Source organism: Taudactylus pleione, unplaced genomic scaffold, assembly GCF_031769625.1.
Source record: "Taudactylus pleione unplaced genomic scaffold, aTauple2 ptg000277l, whole genome shotgun sequence".
NCBI classification, from domain to species: domain Eukaryota; kingdom Metazoa; phylum Chordata; class Amphibia; order Anura; family Myobatrachidae; genus Taudactylus; species Taudactylus pleione.
In genome coordinates this window covers 2,502,991-2,522,017 of record NW_028284679.1, presented here as the reverse complement: position 1 = coordinate 2,522,017, position 19,027 = coordinate 2,502,991, and the positions used below count along the sequence as shown (strand labels likewise).

Here is a 19,027-nt window from a genome sequence, read left to right as displayed (position 1 = left end):
ACCATAGAAACATATACAGAACAATAGTGCAAGACAGCGCAAACAAAAATATATAGGAAAAATGAGAGTTATGGTAAGAACTTACCTTTGTTAACTCTCTTTCTTCGAAGTCCATAGGGTCCACATGGAGACCTTGGGGTGTAGGTGATGGGAACCAATCCAGGCACAATGCAGTTAAAGCTTTCAGCTCCCAGGATGCACTGGGTCCACTCTCCCTATACCCCACCCCCGAGACAGAGGCACCTCAGTTGGTAAAAATCCAAAGGCCGGAGGAGGAGAAGAGAGAAGGAAGACCGGAACACTCAAGAATCACACTCACAGAGAAGGAGACGGTGGCCAGTATGATAACCCATATGAAGCCAGGTGCGTCTGGGCGGGTGCCCTGTAGACCCTATGGACTTCAAAAAAAGAGAGTTAACAAAGGTAAGTTCTTACCATAACTCTCATTTTATTCTTCAGGGTCCATAGGCCCCACAGGTAGACCTTGGGGATGTCCCAAAGCAGTCCTTTTAAGGGTGGGAACGCTCCTGCGCTGAGAGGAGAATCCGGCACCCAAAGGAAGCATCCTGAGAGGCGAAAGTATCAAATGCATAGAACCTCAGAAATATCTGGACAGAAGACCACGTGGCCGCCTTACAAAGCTGAGCAGGCGAGGCGCCATGGCGAGCTGCCCACGAGGGACCCACAGACCGAGTAGAATGAGCCTTAACAGAAGTCGGATTAGGCAGGCCTGCCTGCGAGTAAGCTTCTCAGATAGTAATACGAAGCAATTTAGCCAATGTTTGTTTATTGGCTGGCCATCTCTTCTTGTGAAAACCATAGAGCACAAACAAGGAATCTGATTTCCAAAAAGAACTGGTACGGTCCACATAAATCCTGAGGGTGCAGACCACATCCAATGAGGCCTCACCTGCTGAGAGGTCCAGTGATAGAAAGGCCGGTACTATAATTTCCTGATTAATGTGGAAACTAGAAACAACTTTAGGAAGGAACTCAGGGCCAGTATGAAACACCGCCCTGTCCTGGTAAAATATCAGAAAAGGAGGACGACAGGAGAGCGCTCCCAATTCTGACACCCTCCTGGCAGATGCAATAGCCAGAAGAAAAAAAGTATTAGCTGTTAACCACTTAAGTTCCACTGAATCTAGTGGTTCAAATGGAGGACTCTGGAGGGCAGGAAAACTACTGCCAAATCCCAAAGAGCCACTGGGGGGGACAAAGGGAGGTTGAATCCGGAGGACACCCAAGAGGAAGGTGTGGATATCCAGAAGCGAAGCAATTCTATGTTGGAACCACTTTCAACGAGGCCAGGCATAGGCCAAGATCCAATCCAGCTTTAAGGAATGCCAGGATTCTGGAAATTCGAAACACCTGAGGGTCGTAATCTCTTGTACGACATCACTGGAAATATGTATGCCACACCCTGTGGTAGAACCTGGCACTCTAAGCATCATGTTGATGACCGAGCTAGAGAATCCTTTGGACCTTAAGAGGGATGTTTCAAGAGCCACACCGTCAAAGACAGACGATTCAGGTCCGGGCAAAGGCAAGGACCCTGAGACAACAGATCCAAACCTTGAGGCAGCATAAACGGAGTGTTGATGGAGAGACTCCGAAGATCTGAGTACCAATGACGTCTGGGTGAAGATGGAGCCACCAACAGGACAGTGCCTCCGTCTTGCTTGAACTTCTGAAGAACCTGAGGAAGCAGGGAGACTGGAGGAAATAGGTACGCAAACCGGAAGGTCCATTTCACTGACAGAGCATCCACCAGACTTGCTTCGGCATCTCTTGTTCTGGACCCGTACACTGGTAACTTGTGATTGTGTCAGGAGGCCATGAGGTCCACCTCTGGGAGACCCCATTTGTCCACTAGACGTTGAAACACCTCTTGGTGAAGAGTCCAGTCCCCTGGATGCACGTCGTGATGGCTGAGGAAGACCGCTTCCCAATTGAGAACTTCCAGAATGAACACTGCCGAAATGGCTGGGAGATGAGATTCTGCCCAGAGTGCATGACACTTCTGTCATTGCTGCCCGACTTCGAGTGCCTCCTTGATGGTTGATGTAAGCCACTGTGGTGGCATTGTCGGTCTGAACCTGCACAGGCTTTCCGTGAAGAATTTGCTTTGCCATCATGAGGGCCCTGTACACAGCCTGAAGTTCCAATATGTTGATGGGCAGGGATGCCTCTACCTTTGTCCACCGGCCCTGAAAGGAGTGTGGACCAATCACAGTGCCTCATCCCCGGAGACTGGCATCCGTTGTTAGGAGTATCCAGTCCGGGGGGATCCAAAGGGGTTACCCCTGGTTAGATGAGACGTCAATAGCCACCAAGACAGAGACAGGCACACCTCCTGAGAGAGTACCATTGTCTGAGCCCTGATCCAGTGGGGTAATCTGTTCCACCTGGAGAGGATCAACCCCTGCAGGGGCCTGGAATGGAACGGAGCATATTCCACCATGGATCCAAGAACCTGCATCGCCGAGGGGACTGACCCCCGGCGACTGCGGAGACATCTGTGTACTCTGCTAGTGAGAAACCAGAAGGGCTCCCAAATGAACCATCCTCTGTGAGGGAATTACCTGTAGGAAGGACTTTTTCCAATTGATTAACCACCCGTGCACTTGTAGACAAGCAACTGTCAGTTGCAGGTGGTGGTGAAGCACGTCTGGAGAACTCGCCAACAAGAGGAGGTCATCCAGATATGGTAGGAGCCGGATACCCTGACTCCATAGGTGGGCTGCCATGACAGCCATAATTTTGGTAAATACCCTTGGAGCTGTGGATAGGCCAAAGGGCAGCGCCCGAAACGGGAAGTGTCGTTGCAGTATAGCAAACCGTAGATAACGTTGGTGAGAAGGCATTATGGGAACATGTACTGTAGGTATGCATCCTGAATGTCCAGTGATACCATGTAATCCCCAGATTCAATAGCCAGTATGATGGATCGTAAGGTTTCCATCCTGAACCTGGGCACCCTGAGGAACTTGTACAGAGATTTGAGGTTGAGGATAGGCCGATGAGACCCATTCGGTTTCTGAACCAGAAAGAGAGTAGAATAATAACCAGTCCCTCATTGAGATAGTGGAACTGGTACAATTATCCCTGCTTGCAGCAAGGACTGTATGGCTTTCTGGATCTGCAAGACCTTGGTCTTGTCTGAAGGAGGGCCTGTGCAGAAAAACTGGTGGGAAGGCCTTCGGAGAAATGAGAGGGCGCAGCCCTGAGAGACCACTTCTCTTACCCAAGCATCCTTGGTGGTTTGACACCAGCACTGGGCGAAATGAAGAAGGAGGAGCTTCGAGACTTTGCAGGAGCAGATGCTGAGGGCAGAAATGCAGATTTGGATTTGGCCAATGTGTCAATAATCTTGTCCAGGTCTGGACCAAACAAAATCTCCCCATTATAGGGTAAGGCCTCCAGGTCTTTCTAAGAGTCGGTATCCGCGCACCCTAGATGTCAGTAGACTAGCATCCAGAGCGGCCTCACCAATATATGCAGCCGTGCCCCTAATATGGCCGACCAGTGATGCCTGATTCTCCGGAACTTCCAAGGAGTCCTCAAGTGTATGGCCCAGCTCTCTATAGCATTAGCTACCCAGGAGATAGCCATGGACGGGCGGGCAACAGCCCCTGAAAGAGAGTATATAAACTTTAAGCAAGTTTTCACCATTCCTATCCGTAGGATCCTTCAAGGAAGAAATGAAAGGCACACAGTAGGTAACGTTGCACTTTTAATTAAACGTCTAATGTGTGAATCCACTGCAGGGGGTGATTCCCACTTCTTACAATGAGCCTCAGGAAAAGGTAACAGGAGGTCAAATGTTTTTGAGGTTGATACCAGGCCTCAGCCATGTGATCCACCAGCTGATCTGACAGAGGGAATACTGCCGAAGTCACCTTCAACTGTTTGAACAGGGGTTGTTTGGATTTTAGGGGCTGGTTTGTCATCCTTTATTACCAATACGGATATGACCGCACGCACCTAGGCAGGAATATTAATCCTTAACTTAGGCTCCGCCTCTTGCAGAGGGGAGTCGGGGATAGAGGCATCAGCCACCTCTCCGTCATTAGAAGACATCTCAGACTCTGATAGCTGTGTGGATTGAGATGACAACACAGGACGCTTAGCTGGCCTAACGGGCCTCTCACTCTGCAACATGGTCTGAAGAGCAGTAGAGGTCGCTACCTGAGGTAGAGAAAACATCCACCCATGGTGGAGGTCCACCCTGTGGTAATCCCACTGTGGGAATGACCACCTGCTGTGGTACAGGAGGAGTCTGCATAATCAGTGGTTTTGCCTGTGAGGGAGGGACGGGCTGCTGTGGTACCCCCATAGGAGGAAAAACAGCCGGGACCGCCAGGTGATCCACAATGGAGGCCAGCATCTGAGAAAAAGCCGCCCAAGGGGGCTCTTGTACTGATGTTGGGGGGTTCGAGGTACATGGTGGGTTTTACCACCTCACACATAACCCCTCCCAAACCACATCCTCCTCATTGAAAACTACAGAACATAGGGCCTGATTCAGACCCGGTCGCAAGCGCTGAGCGCTCGCAACCGGGTCGATGGTGGCCCAGAGCGCATGCGCACGACGGAGCCGGCTCCGTCGTGCGCATGCGTGAGACCCGGATAGCGACGGGCAAACCCACAGCTATGCGAGCGGCCAGGAGGCCGTTCTAAAAATAAAAAGACCGGCCCTGATTCAGAGCGAGCGCTCTGTCAGACCATCGCGACCATCTTTTTGGCTGCTCGCTTATGCTGTGGGTGGTTACCCACAGCTATGTGAGTGGCCAGGAGGCCGCTCCAAGTTTAGGTAGGAGGGCCCTGATTCAGAGCGAGCGCTCTGGTCAGAGCGTCCGGCTCTGAATCAGGGCCATAGTCTGCAAGATTGCGGCATGGGTACAGGAATGTGTTAATTACCCTTGTCAGACATGTCTGCAGGGTAAAATGACGCAGAATATGGCACTGGGTACAAAGCAACCATGAGTATGTATAAAACTATAAATACTAACAGGGAGCAATATACTGGTCCTGTCTTATGCTTAAGTAAGTTGCAGGAACCTGTTGCCTAAACATGGCACAGTGCAGCACAAAACAGTAACAGAAACCTCACAAATATTGTATTATACATATATATATTTGGGGTCAGGTATGAATCACCCTAACAACACCTGTATTAGGGCAGAATGAGAGAAAAGGTACAGCCATACTGTAGTGCTACATACGCTGACCCTGGGGAGAGGTATGCAGGGGGACCGTATCTCGCGTTGTCCTGGGAGAACTGCGACTGCACCGTGGAGAAGATGGCCGCCGGAGACCTCAGAGGCGGCGTGTCTGGAGGAGGAGAGCAGCTCAGAGAAGCCAGACCGCAGTGGAAAGGCACGCTGAGCTGAGGGAGGCGTCGGTTAAACAGGGAAGCTGTCTCCCCATGCCGATTATTAACCCCTGGGATGCTGGTTTCCCGCACCAAATTGTCCCTGGTGATCCAGTGGAGCGTGATAGCTAGAGCCTGCGTCCACACTCAGCCACCTTTGCTCTGTCCCCTGAGACCGGAGGTTAAGACTGCCTTAACACGCGGGTCACCGCAATCGGCGACCCGCCTTACCTGTCCCCTGATTTCCGGGTGCAGTCTGGGTCCTCTCCGGGGGCCCTGGCTAGCGCGGACCCCCGGAACGCCCGCCGAGATCCCCAGATCAGTACTGACATCGCGGCACCGGAGGGGTGACGGAGCGGCAGCGCAGACGTACCACAGTCTGCTGCTGTGCTCTCTATTCTGCAAAATGAAAATAAAGAAAGTAAATAAAATAAGCTTTAAGGGATGATGAACAGCCCCCCTGCAAAATGGTGACCCGACTCCGGCCGGGCACCAACGAAACTGAGGTGCCTCTGGCTCGAGGGCAGGGTATAGGGAGAGTGGACCCAGTGCATCCTGGGAGCTGAAAGCTTTAACTGCGTGGTGCCCGGATTGGTTCCCGCCAAGGTCTCCATGTGGACCCTATGGTCCCTGAAGAAGAAATTATTTATATATTATATATATTATTTAAGGTAATGACACTGTATACACCTGTGTATTCTGATTGATAGGTGTAATAAATAGCTATGCCCACCATAAATGTCTTATATAGTAACATTAGAGATCTAGGGGTAAATTTACTAAAGTGAGAGTTTTTAGAAGAGATGTTGCCCATAGCAACCAATCAGATTCTACTTAACATTTAACTAGGATATAATACCTAGAATCTGACTGGTTGCTACGGGCAACAACTATTCTAAAACTCACTTCGAAAAACTCTCACTTTAGTAAATTTACCCCAAAGTGTCAATGGTTCTTAAATAATGGTTCTTCTAATATAGACAGATATTGCAATATAGAAATCACCACATACACATTTGCAATCGCATGTAATTTGCTCCAACCAATAAGTTCAAGAATTCTGTGTATTCACCATCTTGGTGATGTGAATATTTGCTATGTGCAAGTTACACATAAACATATCTAGCAAATGATTAACAATAATAAATGGTATATGACACAACTAGAGGTGAGCGGGTTCGGATTTCTGAAATCCGAACCCCCCCGAGCCCCCCCGATCCGAGTCCGATCCGAGTCAGGCTCGACTTTTCCCGCCTGACTCGGATCTGAAATCGAGGCAAAACGTCATCTTCCCGCCTTCCGAGTCTCGCGGGTTTTGGATCCTATATAAGGTACACACGTCGGCGCCATTTTCTCACTCGGCTGTGGACAGTGAAGAGGGAGGGTGGGAGTTAGGGCTGTGTAGTGTAGTGTAGTGTAGTGCTGCTGTTGTCCACTACTTCAAAGTCCATAGGGGCTGGCTGTGTTGTGCTGTGCTGCTGTTGTTAATAGGGGCTGTGTCCACTACTTCAAAGTCCATAGGGGCTGGCTGGACTGTGTTGTGCAGTCAGTTCTCCATAGGGGCTGTGTCCACTCCAAAGTCCTGTGCAGTGTCCCAGTCCTAAAGGAGTGCTGTAGTGTTGTCCAGGGGGTGCTCTGTCCATCAGGGGTGCTCCCCCCAAGTGCTAAAAAAATAATATATTTTCTGTGTTTGTGAATTGTGTGCGCAGTAGCCGCACGTGCATCAACAAAGTAGTGCCAAGCGTGCGCCTGTGTCATAAGTAAAGGGCCGGCTGGCTTGACCGTTAAGGGTGCTGTAACCCCCGAAAGTACACTCCAGTCCAAACCAAAAAAAAAATTATTTTCTGTGTTTGTGAATTGTGTGCGCAGTAGCCGCACGTGCATCAACAAAGTAGTGCCAACCGTGCGCCTGTGTCATAAGTAAAGGGCCGGCTGGCTTGACCGTTAAGGGTGCTGTAACCCCCGAAAGTACACTCCAGTCCAAACCAAAAAAAAAATTATTTTCTGTGTTTGTGAATTGTGTGCGCAGTAGCCGCACGTGCATCAACAAAGTAGTGCCAAGCGTGCGCCTGTGTCATAAGTAAAGGGCCGGCTGGCTTGACCGTTAAGGGTGCTGTAACCCCCGAAAGTACACTCCAGTCCAAACCAAAAAAAAAAATATTTTCTGTGTTTGTGAATTGTGTGCGCAGTAGCCGCACGTGCATCAACAAAGTAGTGCCAAGCGTGCGCCTGTGTCATAAGTAAAGGGCCGGCTGGCTTGACCGTTAAAGGGTGCTGTAACCCCCAAAGTACACTCCAGTCCAAACCAAAAAAAAAATTATTTTCTGTGTTTGTGAATTGTGTGCGCAGTAGCCGCACGTGCATCAACAAAGTAGTGCCAAGCGTGCGCCTGTGTCATAAGTAAAGGGCCGGCTGGCTTGACCGTTAAGGGTACTGTAACCCCCGAAAGTACACTCCAGTCCAAACCAAAAAAAAAATTATTTTCTGTGTTTGTGAATTGTGTGCGCAGTAGCCGCACGTGCATCAACAAAGTAGTGCCAAGCGTGCGCCTGTGTCATAAGTAAAGGGCCGGCTGGCTTGACCGTTAAAGGGTGCTGTAACCCCCGAAAGTACACTCCAGTCCAAACCAAAAAAAAAATTATTTTCTGTGTTTGTGAATTGTGTGCGCAGTAGCCGCACGTGCATCAACAAAGTAGTGCCAAGAGTGCGCCTGTGTCATAAGTAAAGGGCCGGCTGGCTTGACCGTTAAGGGTGCTGTAACCCCCGAAAGTACACTCCAGTCCAAACCAAAAAAAAAATTATTTTCTGTGTTTGTGAATTGTGTGCGCAGTAGCCGCACGTGCATCAACAAAGTAGTGCCAAGCGTGCGCCTGTGTCATAAGTAAAGGGCCGGCTGGCTTGACCGTTAAAGGTGCTGTAACCCCCGAAAGTACACTCCAGTCCAAACCAAAAAAAAAATTATTTTCTGTGTTTGTGAATTGTGTGCGCAGTAGCCTCACGTGCATCAACAAAGTAGTGCCAAGCGTGCGCCTGTGTCATAAGTAAAGGGCCGGCTGGCTTGACCGTTAAGGGTGCTGTAACCCCCGAAAGTACACTCCAGTCCAAACCAAAAAAAAAATTATTTTCTGTGTTTGTGAATTGTGTGCGCAGTAGCCGCACGTGCATCAACAAAGTAGTGCCAAGCGTGCGCCTGTGTCATAAGTAAAGGGCCGGCTGGCTTGACCGTTAAAGGGTGCTGTAACCCCCAAAGTACACTCCAGTCCAAACCAAAAAAAAAATTATTTTCTGTGTTTGTGAATTGTGTGCGCAGTAGCCGCACGTGCATCAACAAAGTAGTGCCAAGCGTGCGCCTGTGTCATAAGTAAAGGGCCGGCTGGCTTGACCGTTAAGGGTGCTGTAACCCCCGAAAGTACACTCCAGTCCAAACCAAAAAAAAAATTATTTTCTGTGTTTGTGAATTGTGTGCGCAGTAGCCGCACGTGCATCAACAAAGTAGTGCCAAGCGTGCGCCTGTGTCATAAGTAAAGGGCCGGCTGGCTTGACCGTTAAGGGTGCTGTAACCCCCGAAAGTACACTCCAGTCCAAACCAAAAAAAAAATTATTTTCTGTGTTTGTGAATTGTGTGCGCAGTAGCCGCACGTGCATCAACAAAGTAGTGCCAAGCGTGCGCCTGTGTCATAAGTAAAGGGCCGGCTGGCTTGACCGTTAAAGGGTGCTGTAACCCCCAAAGTACACTCCAGTCCAAACCAAAAAAAAAATTATTTTCTGTGTTTGTGAATTGTGTGCGCAGTAGCCGCACGTGCATCAACAAAGTAGTGCCAAGCGTGCGCCTGTGTCATAAGTAAAGGGCCGGCTGGCTTGACCGTTAAGGGTGCTGTAACCCCCGAAAGTACACTCCAGTCCAAACCAAAAAAAAAATTATTTTCTGTGTTTGTGAATTGTGTGCGCAGTAGCCGCACGTGCATCAACAAAGTAGTGCCAAGCGTGCGCCTGTGTCATAAGTAAAGGGCCGGCTGGCTTGACCGTTAAAGGGTGCTGTAACCCCCGAAAGTACACTCCAGTCCAAACCAAAAAAAAATTATTTTCTGTGTTTGTGAATTGTGTGCGCAGTAGCCGCACGTGCATCAACAAAGTAGTGCCAAGCGTGCGCCTGTGTCATAAGTAAAGGGCCGGCTGGCTTGACCGTTAAGGGTGCTGTAACCCCCGAAAGTACACTCCAGTCCAAACCAAAAAAAAAATTATTTTCTGTGTTTGTGAATTGTGTGCGCAGTAGCCGCACGTGCATCAACAAAGTAGTGCCAAGCGTGCGCCTGTGTCATAAGTAAAGGGCCGGCTGGCTTGACCGTTAAAGGTGCTGTAACCCCCGAAAGTACACTCCAGTCCAAACCAAAAAAAAAATTATTTTCTGTGTTTGTGAATTGTGTGCGCAGTAGCCGCACGTGCATCAACAAAGTAGTGCCAAGCGTGCGCCTGTGTCATAAGTAAAGGGCCGGCTGGCTTGACCGTTAAGGGTGCTGTAACCCCCGAAAGTACACTCCAGTCCAAACCAAAAAAAAAATTATTTTCTGTGTTTAGCCGCACGTATATATCAAATCGATATAACATAAATGGAGGACCAAACTTTCTCCGATAAAAATAAAATAGAGAAAGATCAAGAACCACTTCCTCCTAGTGCTGAAGCTGCTGCCACTAGTCATGACATAGACGATAACATGCCATCAACGTCGTCTGCCAAGGCCGATGCCCAATGTCATAGTAGAGGGCACATACAATCCCAAATGGCAAAGTTCAGGAAAATGACCTTGAAAAAGACATTTAAATCAGCTGAAGAGAAACGTAAACTTGCCAATATGCCATTTACGACACGGAGTGGCAAGGAACGGCTAAGGTCGATCCCTAGTATGTTCATGACTAGTGGTTCAGCTTCACATGACGATGGAAGCCCTCCTCCCACTAAAAAAATCAAAAGAGTTAAGCTGGCAAAAGCACAGCGAAGAACTGTGCTTTCTAAGAAGATATCACAAATCCCCAAGGAGAGTCCAAGTGTGGTGGTGGTTGCGATGCCTGACCTTCCCAGCACTGGACGGGAAGAGGTGGCTCTTTCCACCATTTGCACGCCCCCTGCAAGTGCTGAAAGGAGCACCCACAGTCCACTTGCTGATATGCAAATTGAAGATGTCACTGTTGAAGTACAACAGGATGAGGATACTGGTGTAGCTGGCGCTGAGGAGGAAGTTGGCGAGGAGGATTCTGATGGTGATGTGGTTTGTTTAAATCAGGCTCCGGGGGAGACAGTTGTTGTCCGTGGGATGAAAAAGCCCATCACGGTCATGCCTGGGCAGAAGACCAAACATTCCACCTCTTTGGTCTGGCAATATTTCTATCCAAATCCGGACAACAACTGTCTTGCCATATGTACCATATGTAAAGGTGAAATAAGTAGGGGTAGGGACGTCAACCACCTAGGAACATCCTCCCTTATACGGCACCTGCAGCGCGTTCATAAAAAGTTACTGTCAAGTTCAGAAACTTTGGCTAAGACCGTAAGCAGTCCAGGGACACCTAAATCCCGTTGTCCTGTTGTATCCAAGCGCCTGCAAACCACACCGTCAACTCCCTCCTCGTCAATTTCCTCCTTAGTCAGGATCGGAAGTAGTCCTGCAGGCCATGTCACTGGCATGACTGACTCTCCTATCCGGGATTCCTCTGGAGGATCCTGCATTGCTACGCCTACTGCTGCCGCTGCTGCTGTTGCTGCTGCTGGGAGTCGTTCATCATCCCAGAGAGGAAGTAGGAACACCACTACTTTTACTAAACAATTGACCCTCCAACAGTCCTTAGCGAGGAGGATGAAGTACGACAGCAGTCATCCTGAAGCAAAACGTATAACTGAGGCCTTGACTGCTATGTTGGTGTTAGACGTGCGTCCGGTATCCGCCATTAGTGCAGTGGGATTTAGACAATTGATGGAGGTAGTGTGTCCCCGGTTCCAAATCCCGTCTAGATTCCACTTCACTAGGCAGGCGATACCGAGACTGTACAGAAACGTCAGAAAAAGTGTCCTCAGTGTCCTGAAAAATGCCGTTGTACCCAATGTCCACTTAACCACGGACATGTGGACAAGTGGAACAGGGCAGACTAAGGACTATATGACTGTGACAGCCCAACTGGGTAGATGTATCACCTTACGCAGCAACAGCAGCAGCGTCACCAGTAGCAGCATCTCAGAAACGCCAGCTCGTTACAAGGCAGGCTACGCTGTGTATCACCGGTTTCAGTAAGAGGCACACCGCCGACAACCTCTTAGAGAAACTGAGGGAAATCATCGCCCAGTGGCTTACCCCACTTAGACTCTCCTGGGGATTTGTGATATCTGACAACGCCACCAATATTGTGCGGGCATTACATCTGGGCAAATTCCAGCACGTCCCATGTTTTGCTCACACAATAAACTTGGTGGTGCAGAATTTTCTGAAAAGCGACAGGGGCGTGCAGGAGACGCTTTGGGTGGCCCGAAAAATTTCTGGCCACTTTTGCCATTCAGCGACTGCGTGCCGAAGACTGGAGCGCCAGCAAACACTCTTGAACCTGCCCCGCCATCACCTGAAGCAAGAGGTTGTGACGCGGTGGAACTCAACCCTCTATATGCTTCAGAGGATGGAGGAGCAGCAAAAGGCCATACAAGCCTATACATCCACCTATGACATAGGCAAAGGAGGGGGTATGCACCTGACTCAAGCGCAGTGGAGAATGATTTCCGTGTTGTGCAAGGTTCTCCAGCCCTTCGAACTTGCCACACGTGAAGTCAGTTCAGACACTGCCAGCTTGAGTCAGGTCATTCCCCTCATCAGGCTTTTGCAGAAGCAGCTGGAGAAAGTGAAGGAGGAGCTAAGACGGAGCGATTCCGCTCGGCATGTGGGACTTGTGGATGAAGCCCTTCATTCGCTTTGCCAGGATTCCAGGGTGGTCAATCTGTTGAAATCAGACCACTACATTTTGGCCACCGTGCTTGATCCTAGGTTTAAAGCCTATGTGGTGTCTCTCTTTCCGGCCGACACAAGCCTGCAGAGGTGCAAAGACCTGCTGGTGAACACACTGTCAGCTGAAGCGGAACGTGACACGTCAACGGCTCCTTCATTTTCTCCCGCAACTGGGGCTGCCAGGAAAAAACTTAGGTATCCTAAGCAACCCGCTGGCGGTGATGCAGGGCAGGCAGGACCAAGTTTGGACATCTGGTCCGGACTGAAGGACCTGGCAACAATTTCTGACATGTCTACTGTCACTGCATATGATACTGTCACCATTGACAGAATGGTGGAGGATTACATCGGTGACAGCATCCAAGTAGGCATGTCAGACAGTCCATACCTGTACTGGCAGGAAAAAGAGGCAATTTGGAGGCCCCTGTACAAGCTGGCTCTATTTTACCTGAGTTGCCCCCCCTCCAGTGTGTACTCCGAAAGAGTGTTTAGTGCAGCCGGGAACCTTGTCAGCGAAAGGCGTAGGTCGTTGCTTCCACAGAATGTGGAGAAGATGATGTTCATCAAAATGAATTATCAGCTCTTCCAGGGAGACCAGCCTCCAGAAGGTACAGAGGGACCTGTGGTGGTGGATTCAAGTGGGGACGAGTTAATACTTTGTGAGGATGAGGATGTACACACTGAAGAGGGTGAGGAATCGGTGGATGAGGAGGATGAGGATGACATCTTGCCTCCGTAGAGCCAGTTTGTGCAGGGACACATTAATTGCCAGCTTGTTTTGTGGGGGCCCAAATGAACCAATCATTTCAGCCACAGTTGTGTGGCAGACCCTGGCGCTGAAATGATTGATTTGTTAAAGTGTGCACGTCCTGTTTATACAACATAAGGGTGGGTGGGAGGGCCCAAGGACAATTCCATCTTGCACTTCTTTTTTTTCTTTGCATTATGTACAGTTTGGGGCCTAGTTTTTCTAACTGCCATCCTGTCTGCCACTGCAGTGTCACTCCTAGATGGGTCACGTGTTTGTGCCGCCCACTCGTGTCGCTTAGCATAGTCATCCAGCTACCTCGGTGCAACCTTTTGGACATGAAAACACTATTGTGAGGTGTGAGGTGTTCAGAATAGACTGGAAATGAGTGGAAATTAAGGTTATTGAGGTTAATAATAGCATAGGAGCAGAGAAACCAACAAATTCTGTGATTTTAGCTGTTTTTATGCTTTTTAAAAAAAAAATACAGATCCAAAACACAAAACCCAGAACCCAAAACACGGAAGGGTGGTTTTGGCAAAACCAATCCAGATCCAAAACACGAAGAAAGATCCAGATCCAAAACCAAAACACAAAACACGAAAAGTGGCCGGTGCACACCCCTAGACACAACATATACAACATAACAGTGTGACATAAGACATGCAATGAACCAATCCTACATCTCTAATAATCACCATGGATTAATGATAATTCCAGGGTCCCTCCATTTGCCCGGGAGGATATGAGTAATCATACCTCCCAACATTCTGCCATCCTGGGGAGGGACAAAAAGGGGCATGGCTTCAGGAAAAGGGGTGATCAATGGAAAAAAGGGCGGAGCCTCGCGGCTTCCCCCGTTTTCGTCACTATGCGGGCGTGGCCTGCACTCTCTGAGATGCTGGGCAGCCCCCAGGCTCTCCCTACACAAGTGATCAGATGCCGTGCGCATGCACACGGCATCTGTTCTCCTCCTGCACACCCGCTGCTATGCTATGCAGCGCGCGGGTGGGACACAAAAACGGGACTGTCCCGCTGGATGCTGGACAGTTGGGAGGTATGGTTTACTTGATTCTAGATAGATGTGAAAATCAGAGTATGTGCACTTACAGGCCAGATTCTGCTTTTCAACGTCTTACACAATAGAGGACGAAGAATGAGGGTCCCTTGGCACAATGGAAACAGTGCAGACTGCTTCTGCTGCTAGTGCCAGGATATCCTGAAGTCCCTGTTGCACATGGCAGTGCAGGGGATCAGGTATCCGGCAACTAATGAGAGAGCAGAGAAAAATGATATAATAAAGGTACCTGTCCCCGATTCACGTTCGTGGTGTGGGGGTCCGCAGTGTGCACTGAGGTCCACCCCACCTGATGGGCCGACACGCGTTTCGCCAGAAGCAGGCTTTGTCAAATAACCTTGCGTCAGGCGCAGCTGGCCTGACAGGCGCCACAAAGCTGTTCTCGTTCACCTCTCCGCCGCAAGGGGGCACAGGGGCCTGCCCCTCCTAGTACCTTCCTATCTTTAGATGCTGTTTGAAACCCCCCTAGTCAGGTTTCCCGCCGCCTGCGTGGAGTGCAGTAGTGACCTTCCTGGCCTCTCAGGCTCATCGCGCCCGAACTCGCCCGACTTTTGAAGGTACATATTTCTTTTCATTTTCTCATAATCTTGTGTATTTTGCTCATTTTATGAATGAAAATTACAAAGGTTGTGGGTATTTTGTGGAAATCTGTAGGTTTGTCCAGGGCGGCCTCTTAGGCACACTGCGCCTCTTACAATTTAGTATTTTTTTGTTTTACTTGCTTTAAGGTTAATAAATGTTGTTTTGTGAATCAGATTTCCATATATTCTCTCTTTGTACATCCTAATGAAGGTCACTGATCACTTTAAGAACGTTAGAATTTAGTTAATTAGGTGCTAATGACGATTTGATAACGGCGGCTGTCAGGCGCACTGCGCCCGAACCTGGGAGCCCCAGAGGTGCGCCTGACGCAGGGTTAAGCAGTTCCCATAGAAACCTATAGGGGCTGCTTTTGCGGTTGAATATGGAGTGACTGCAGCAGATATCTAAGATATATTCTGCGTCCCCTTCCATGTTACATGTAGGGGATACTTTCCTTTTGCAGGGATCTCCTCAAAAATGGGTGTTTTCAGGGGATTTCCCACAAAATAACATTGGTAAATATGCCACTAGAGGACCCAGTCAATAGATTATACTCCTGCGTTATCCAAGAGCCGAGTGACAGGACCATCATTCAGTTAGGCCATTTGCTTATCTCTGACTTGTGACTCATTGGAGCAGATGAATGATCACCATACATGAAAGCCTTGCCTTATAGTGACCCTACCGATTTAGAGCTGGCATTGCAGTAATTGTGGGGTACATATGCTGTAATATGGGGCTAATTATCTGATATCAGATGTGATATTGCAGGGTGAGAAGATTAATTAGAGGATACTTAAATAGTTTCTCCCTATTGGGTTAATTTACTAACCTTATTTATAACAACATTTGTACTGATCTACAGCAACCATCAGCCGATAGCTTGTATCTGTCTATCTGTCTATCACAAGTTACACAATGAAAGCAGGGGTGTGATTGGTTGTTATGATTTGATGCAAATTCGACACATGAATACAATCTTAGTACTTGAGGATGAATGCCTCCCAGAGCCCTCCTGCCTGTCTTATTCATGTGTTGCAATATAGTATCTTGTGGGTGTGGACCAGCAGTAAGGGGGCTATGACATCATTTTGGGGAAGGTGAACTACAATGGGGGCTTACCATATCCGGCAAAAAGAAAAACAAGTAAAAAAAATTAATTTTCCAGTTTTTAGGAATAATATTGGAAATAAGTCTCATTTACATCCTCCCTGATGGTGGAATATGCATTTCATCGCTCGGGACTCACCATTACTGTGCTCAGCTGAAATGTCTGATTTGATTGGCCTGCATTTTCCGTGATGTTCCCCAGAATGTACACGATTAATGCCACCTCGTCCTTATAGAACCCGGTAGGGGCGACGGAAGCGGTGTATATCTGTAATTCTGGAATAATACCCAGTCCCGACTCTGCAGAGGTGTTCTGTTTTATGAAAGAAATACTCTTTGTTATATAGAGGCAATGTACACTTACTGAAGGTGCTGTAGATGCAGGGTTCAAGGAACATAGTAAATACTTCTGAGCTTAATTCTAATTCTCAAATCTAAGCACTTGTAAACCAAAAAAAACCAAATCAGAGATATGGAAAACACTGTTACAAAACAAGCATCCAAAATTGATTATTTATGTAATATATAACTATAAAAAGAAAACAAATCTGAGACACGGAATAAACTATAATAAAACAAACATCCAAAAATCCCAATGAGATTGATTAATTTATATAATATATAACTATAAAAAAAAATCTGAGACACGGAATAAACTATTATAAAACAAACATCCAAAAATCCCAATGAGATTGATTAATTTATATAATATATAACTATAAAAAAAAATCTGAGACACGGAATAAACTATAACAAAACAAACATCCAAAAATCCCAATGAGATTGATTAATTTATATAATATATAACTATAAAAAAAAAACAAATCTGAGACACTGAATAAACTATAATAAAACAAACATCCAAAAATCCCAATGAGATTAATTTATATAATATATAACTATAAAAAAAAAATCTGAGACACGGAATAAACTATTACAAAACAAACATCCAAAATCTCAATGAGATTTTTGAAGTGGAAACTGAATCCAAACTGCCCCAGTAATGTACAGTAATATACTCTGTCTGTCAAACACACACAATCATGTAAAGTCTTTAATGAAAAATGGGACACAATCAAAATGTCCTTGGGCAGTGGCATCCCTCCCCGTGGTGACACCTGGCGCGGATAGGATTATAATGCGCACGTCTTAGTCCACAAAAAAGGGTGCCTGGCCTCGCGTGTAGGGGTGTGGCCTCACAGGTAGGGGTGTGTGGCCTCATGACCCGAAACCCTGTTTTAGTCGCTCCAAGAGTCCCGGAGATGCGGACTGCCCCCGGGGACCAATCTGTGTGCAGTGCCGGCTCCCTCACTGTGTCAGGAGCCGAGTACTGCACATAATGCTACAGGGCTGCACCCGGCTCCTGTCACTGAGAAGTCGGCACTTTGGTGTCACCCCTCTGTGAGTGACACAGAGCTGCGGCACGCACCACCCTAGTGACGCCACTTTCCTTGGGCCCTCCGACCTACTGTTATGTTGTTCAGTATAATAAAAAGGACATGCACAGTTTAACAAACCAAGGACCTCAGCTACCTGGTTACTACCCCTTGCTTCAGTTGGTGGAATGGCAAATGGAACTGTTCTTGGAATTGCTGCAGTCTTCTACAAGCTGTTGCTGAATGCTGAAAATGCCCAGAGATGTTTTGGGCCACAGACAGCATCTCCTGCCATTTTTTTAAGAAAATCTGAACCACTAGGTTTATTGCGTGTTCAAACTCACCCGTTTGTAATGCTCGTCAGAACTGACAAATCCTGAGGAGAATCCCAGCGGGGTAAGCCATTTTGCTATCACATCCCTGAGTTTTTCCAACAGGTGGACACTGGTATGTCTCATAGTGAAGCCGGTGAAACAGAGAGTAGCCGGCCTGTGAATGAGCTGACGTTGTGTGTTAGATACTGCTGCTGCTGAAGGCGAAACACTCACCCAGTGGGCTGTCACAGTCATGTAATCTTTCATTAGACCAGTATCTGTGGTTAAATGGATACTCTGTACTATGGTATTTTCTAGGCCAATAATAACTTTTTAAAAAACTTGGTAAAATGGAATTGAGATGGAATTTGGTTGCGGGGACACAGGACCTCAACTAATCGTCTAAAACCAGATGCATTGATGGTGGATATTGGATGCAAATCTAATGCTAGCATACACGTCATGGCTTCAGTGATTCGCTGTGCAACTGGATGGCAGCTGACATACTTGCATCTTATTGCAAATTATTGTTTCACAGTCAATTATTATTTGAAACTAGTGTTTTTGTCCCCTTCTGGGATGAAGATTCACCCTCAGCAGCAGCAGCCCTAGCACGCATGGATTCTTCTGGGGAAGCCTGGATAGGAGAGGAGTCAGTTAGCCTTTGCATATTGGATGCAGGAGGACTACCTCTGATCATTTATGAGGAGATTGACGATGAAAGTGTTGGCGGTGGAGATTTCCAGGATCTATCTATGCTGCTGGTAGCTGATGCTGGACTGCTTGTTATTATCTTACAGGATTTTAAGATTTGTATAAATAATTTTTATGAACTCATTGCAAATGACCTAATAGGGATCTAGATAGTTACCTCTACCTCTACTTACTTTGCCTTAACATATGGTACAGATGAAAAATGTCATGATTTGGGCAAAAATAATTCCACACAAAAGAGGTGGCTTTTTTGGTCTTAGGCCCAGGAATTCTTCATATCACTGGCAAGAACTGCTGCCACTGGTGGCTGACTTACTGTGACACAAACACCATCCTCCTTCTTAATTTGATCAACTTCTTGTCTAATAAAATCATCACCAAAATCCTCATTAGCATGAGATACAAAAATATCTCCCTCATCCTGGTGCACTCTCAGTAGCATCCTAACTTTCTATGTTACCATCAATTACTTTTACTGCCACTCATCCTCAGTTTTGCAGAGGGTGCAGAAATAATGGAAGGAGGCTTCTCTACATTTACAGTTTCAGACACAAAGCACTCTTGGACACCCTTAGACTCTCCTCGGGGATCTGTGAATTGTGTGAACACACAGTTTGTTCTTCCGCCCTTAGTGTCCTGATTTGCCTGCTTTAAAGGTTACACCTCTAGACTGAGAAGGTGTTGCATGCGAGGTTACAGAAGATGCCCAACTGTGTTTGTCCCGGCTTTTGCAATAGGCATTTTAAGG

At 47.6% G+C, this 19,027-nt stretch overlaps 1 protein-coding gene across 1 annotated transcript in view; it reads right to left on the bottom strand.

Annotated features, from left to right (window-relative positions):
* The window catches only part of LOC148513553 (adhesion G protein-coupled receptor F3-like), a 41,278-nt gene extending 22,557 nt beyond the window's left edge, over positions 1–18,721 (bottom strand). The window contains exons 1-2 of the mRNA XM_088481738.1: positions 18,596–18,721; positions 16,015–16,188 (exon numbers count right to left, since the gene is read on the bottom strand). Of these exons, the coding sequence (XP_088337864.1) occupies positions 16,015–16,188; positions 18,596–18,721 (300 nt within the window). The remainder of the gene's footprint in view (positions 1–16,014; positions 16,189–18,595) is intronic.
* Between the last annotated feature and the right edge of the window lie 306 nt (positions 18,722–19,027).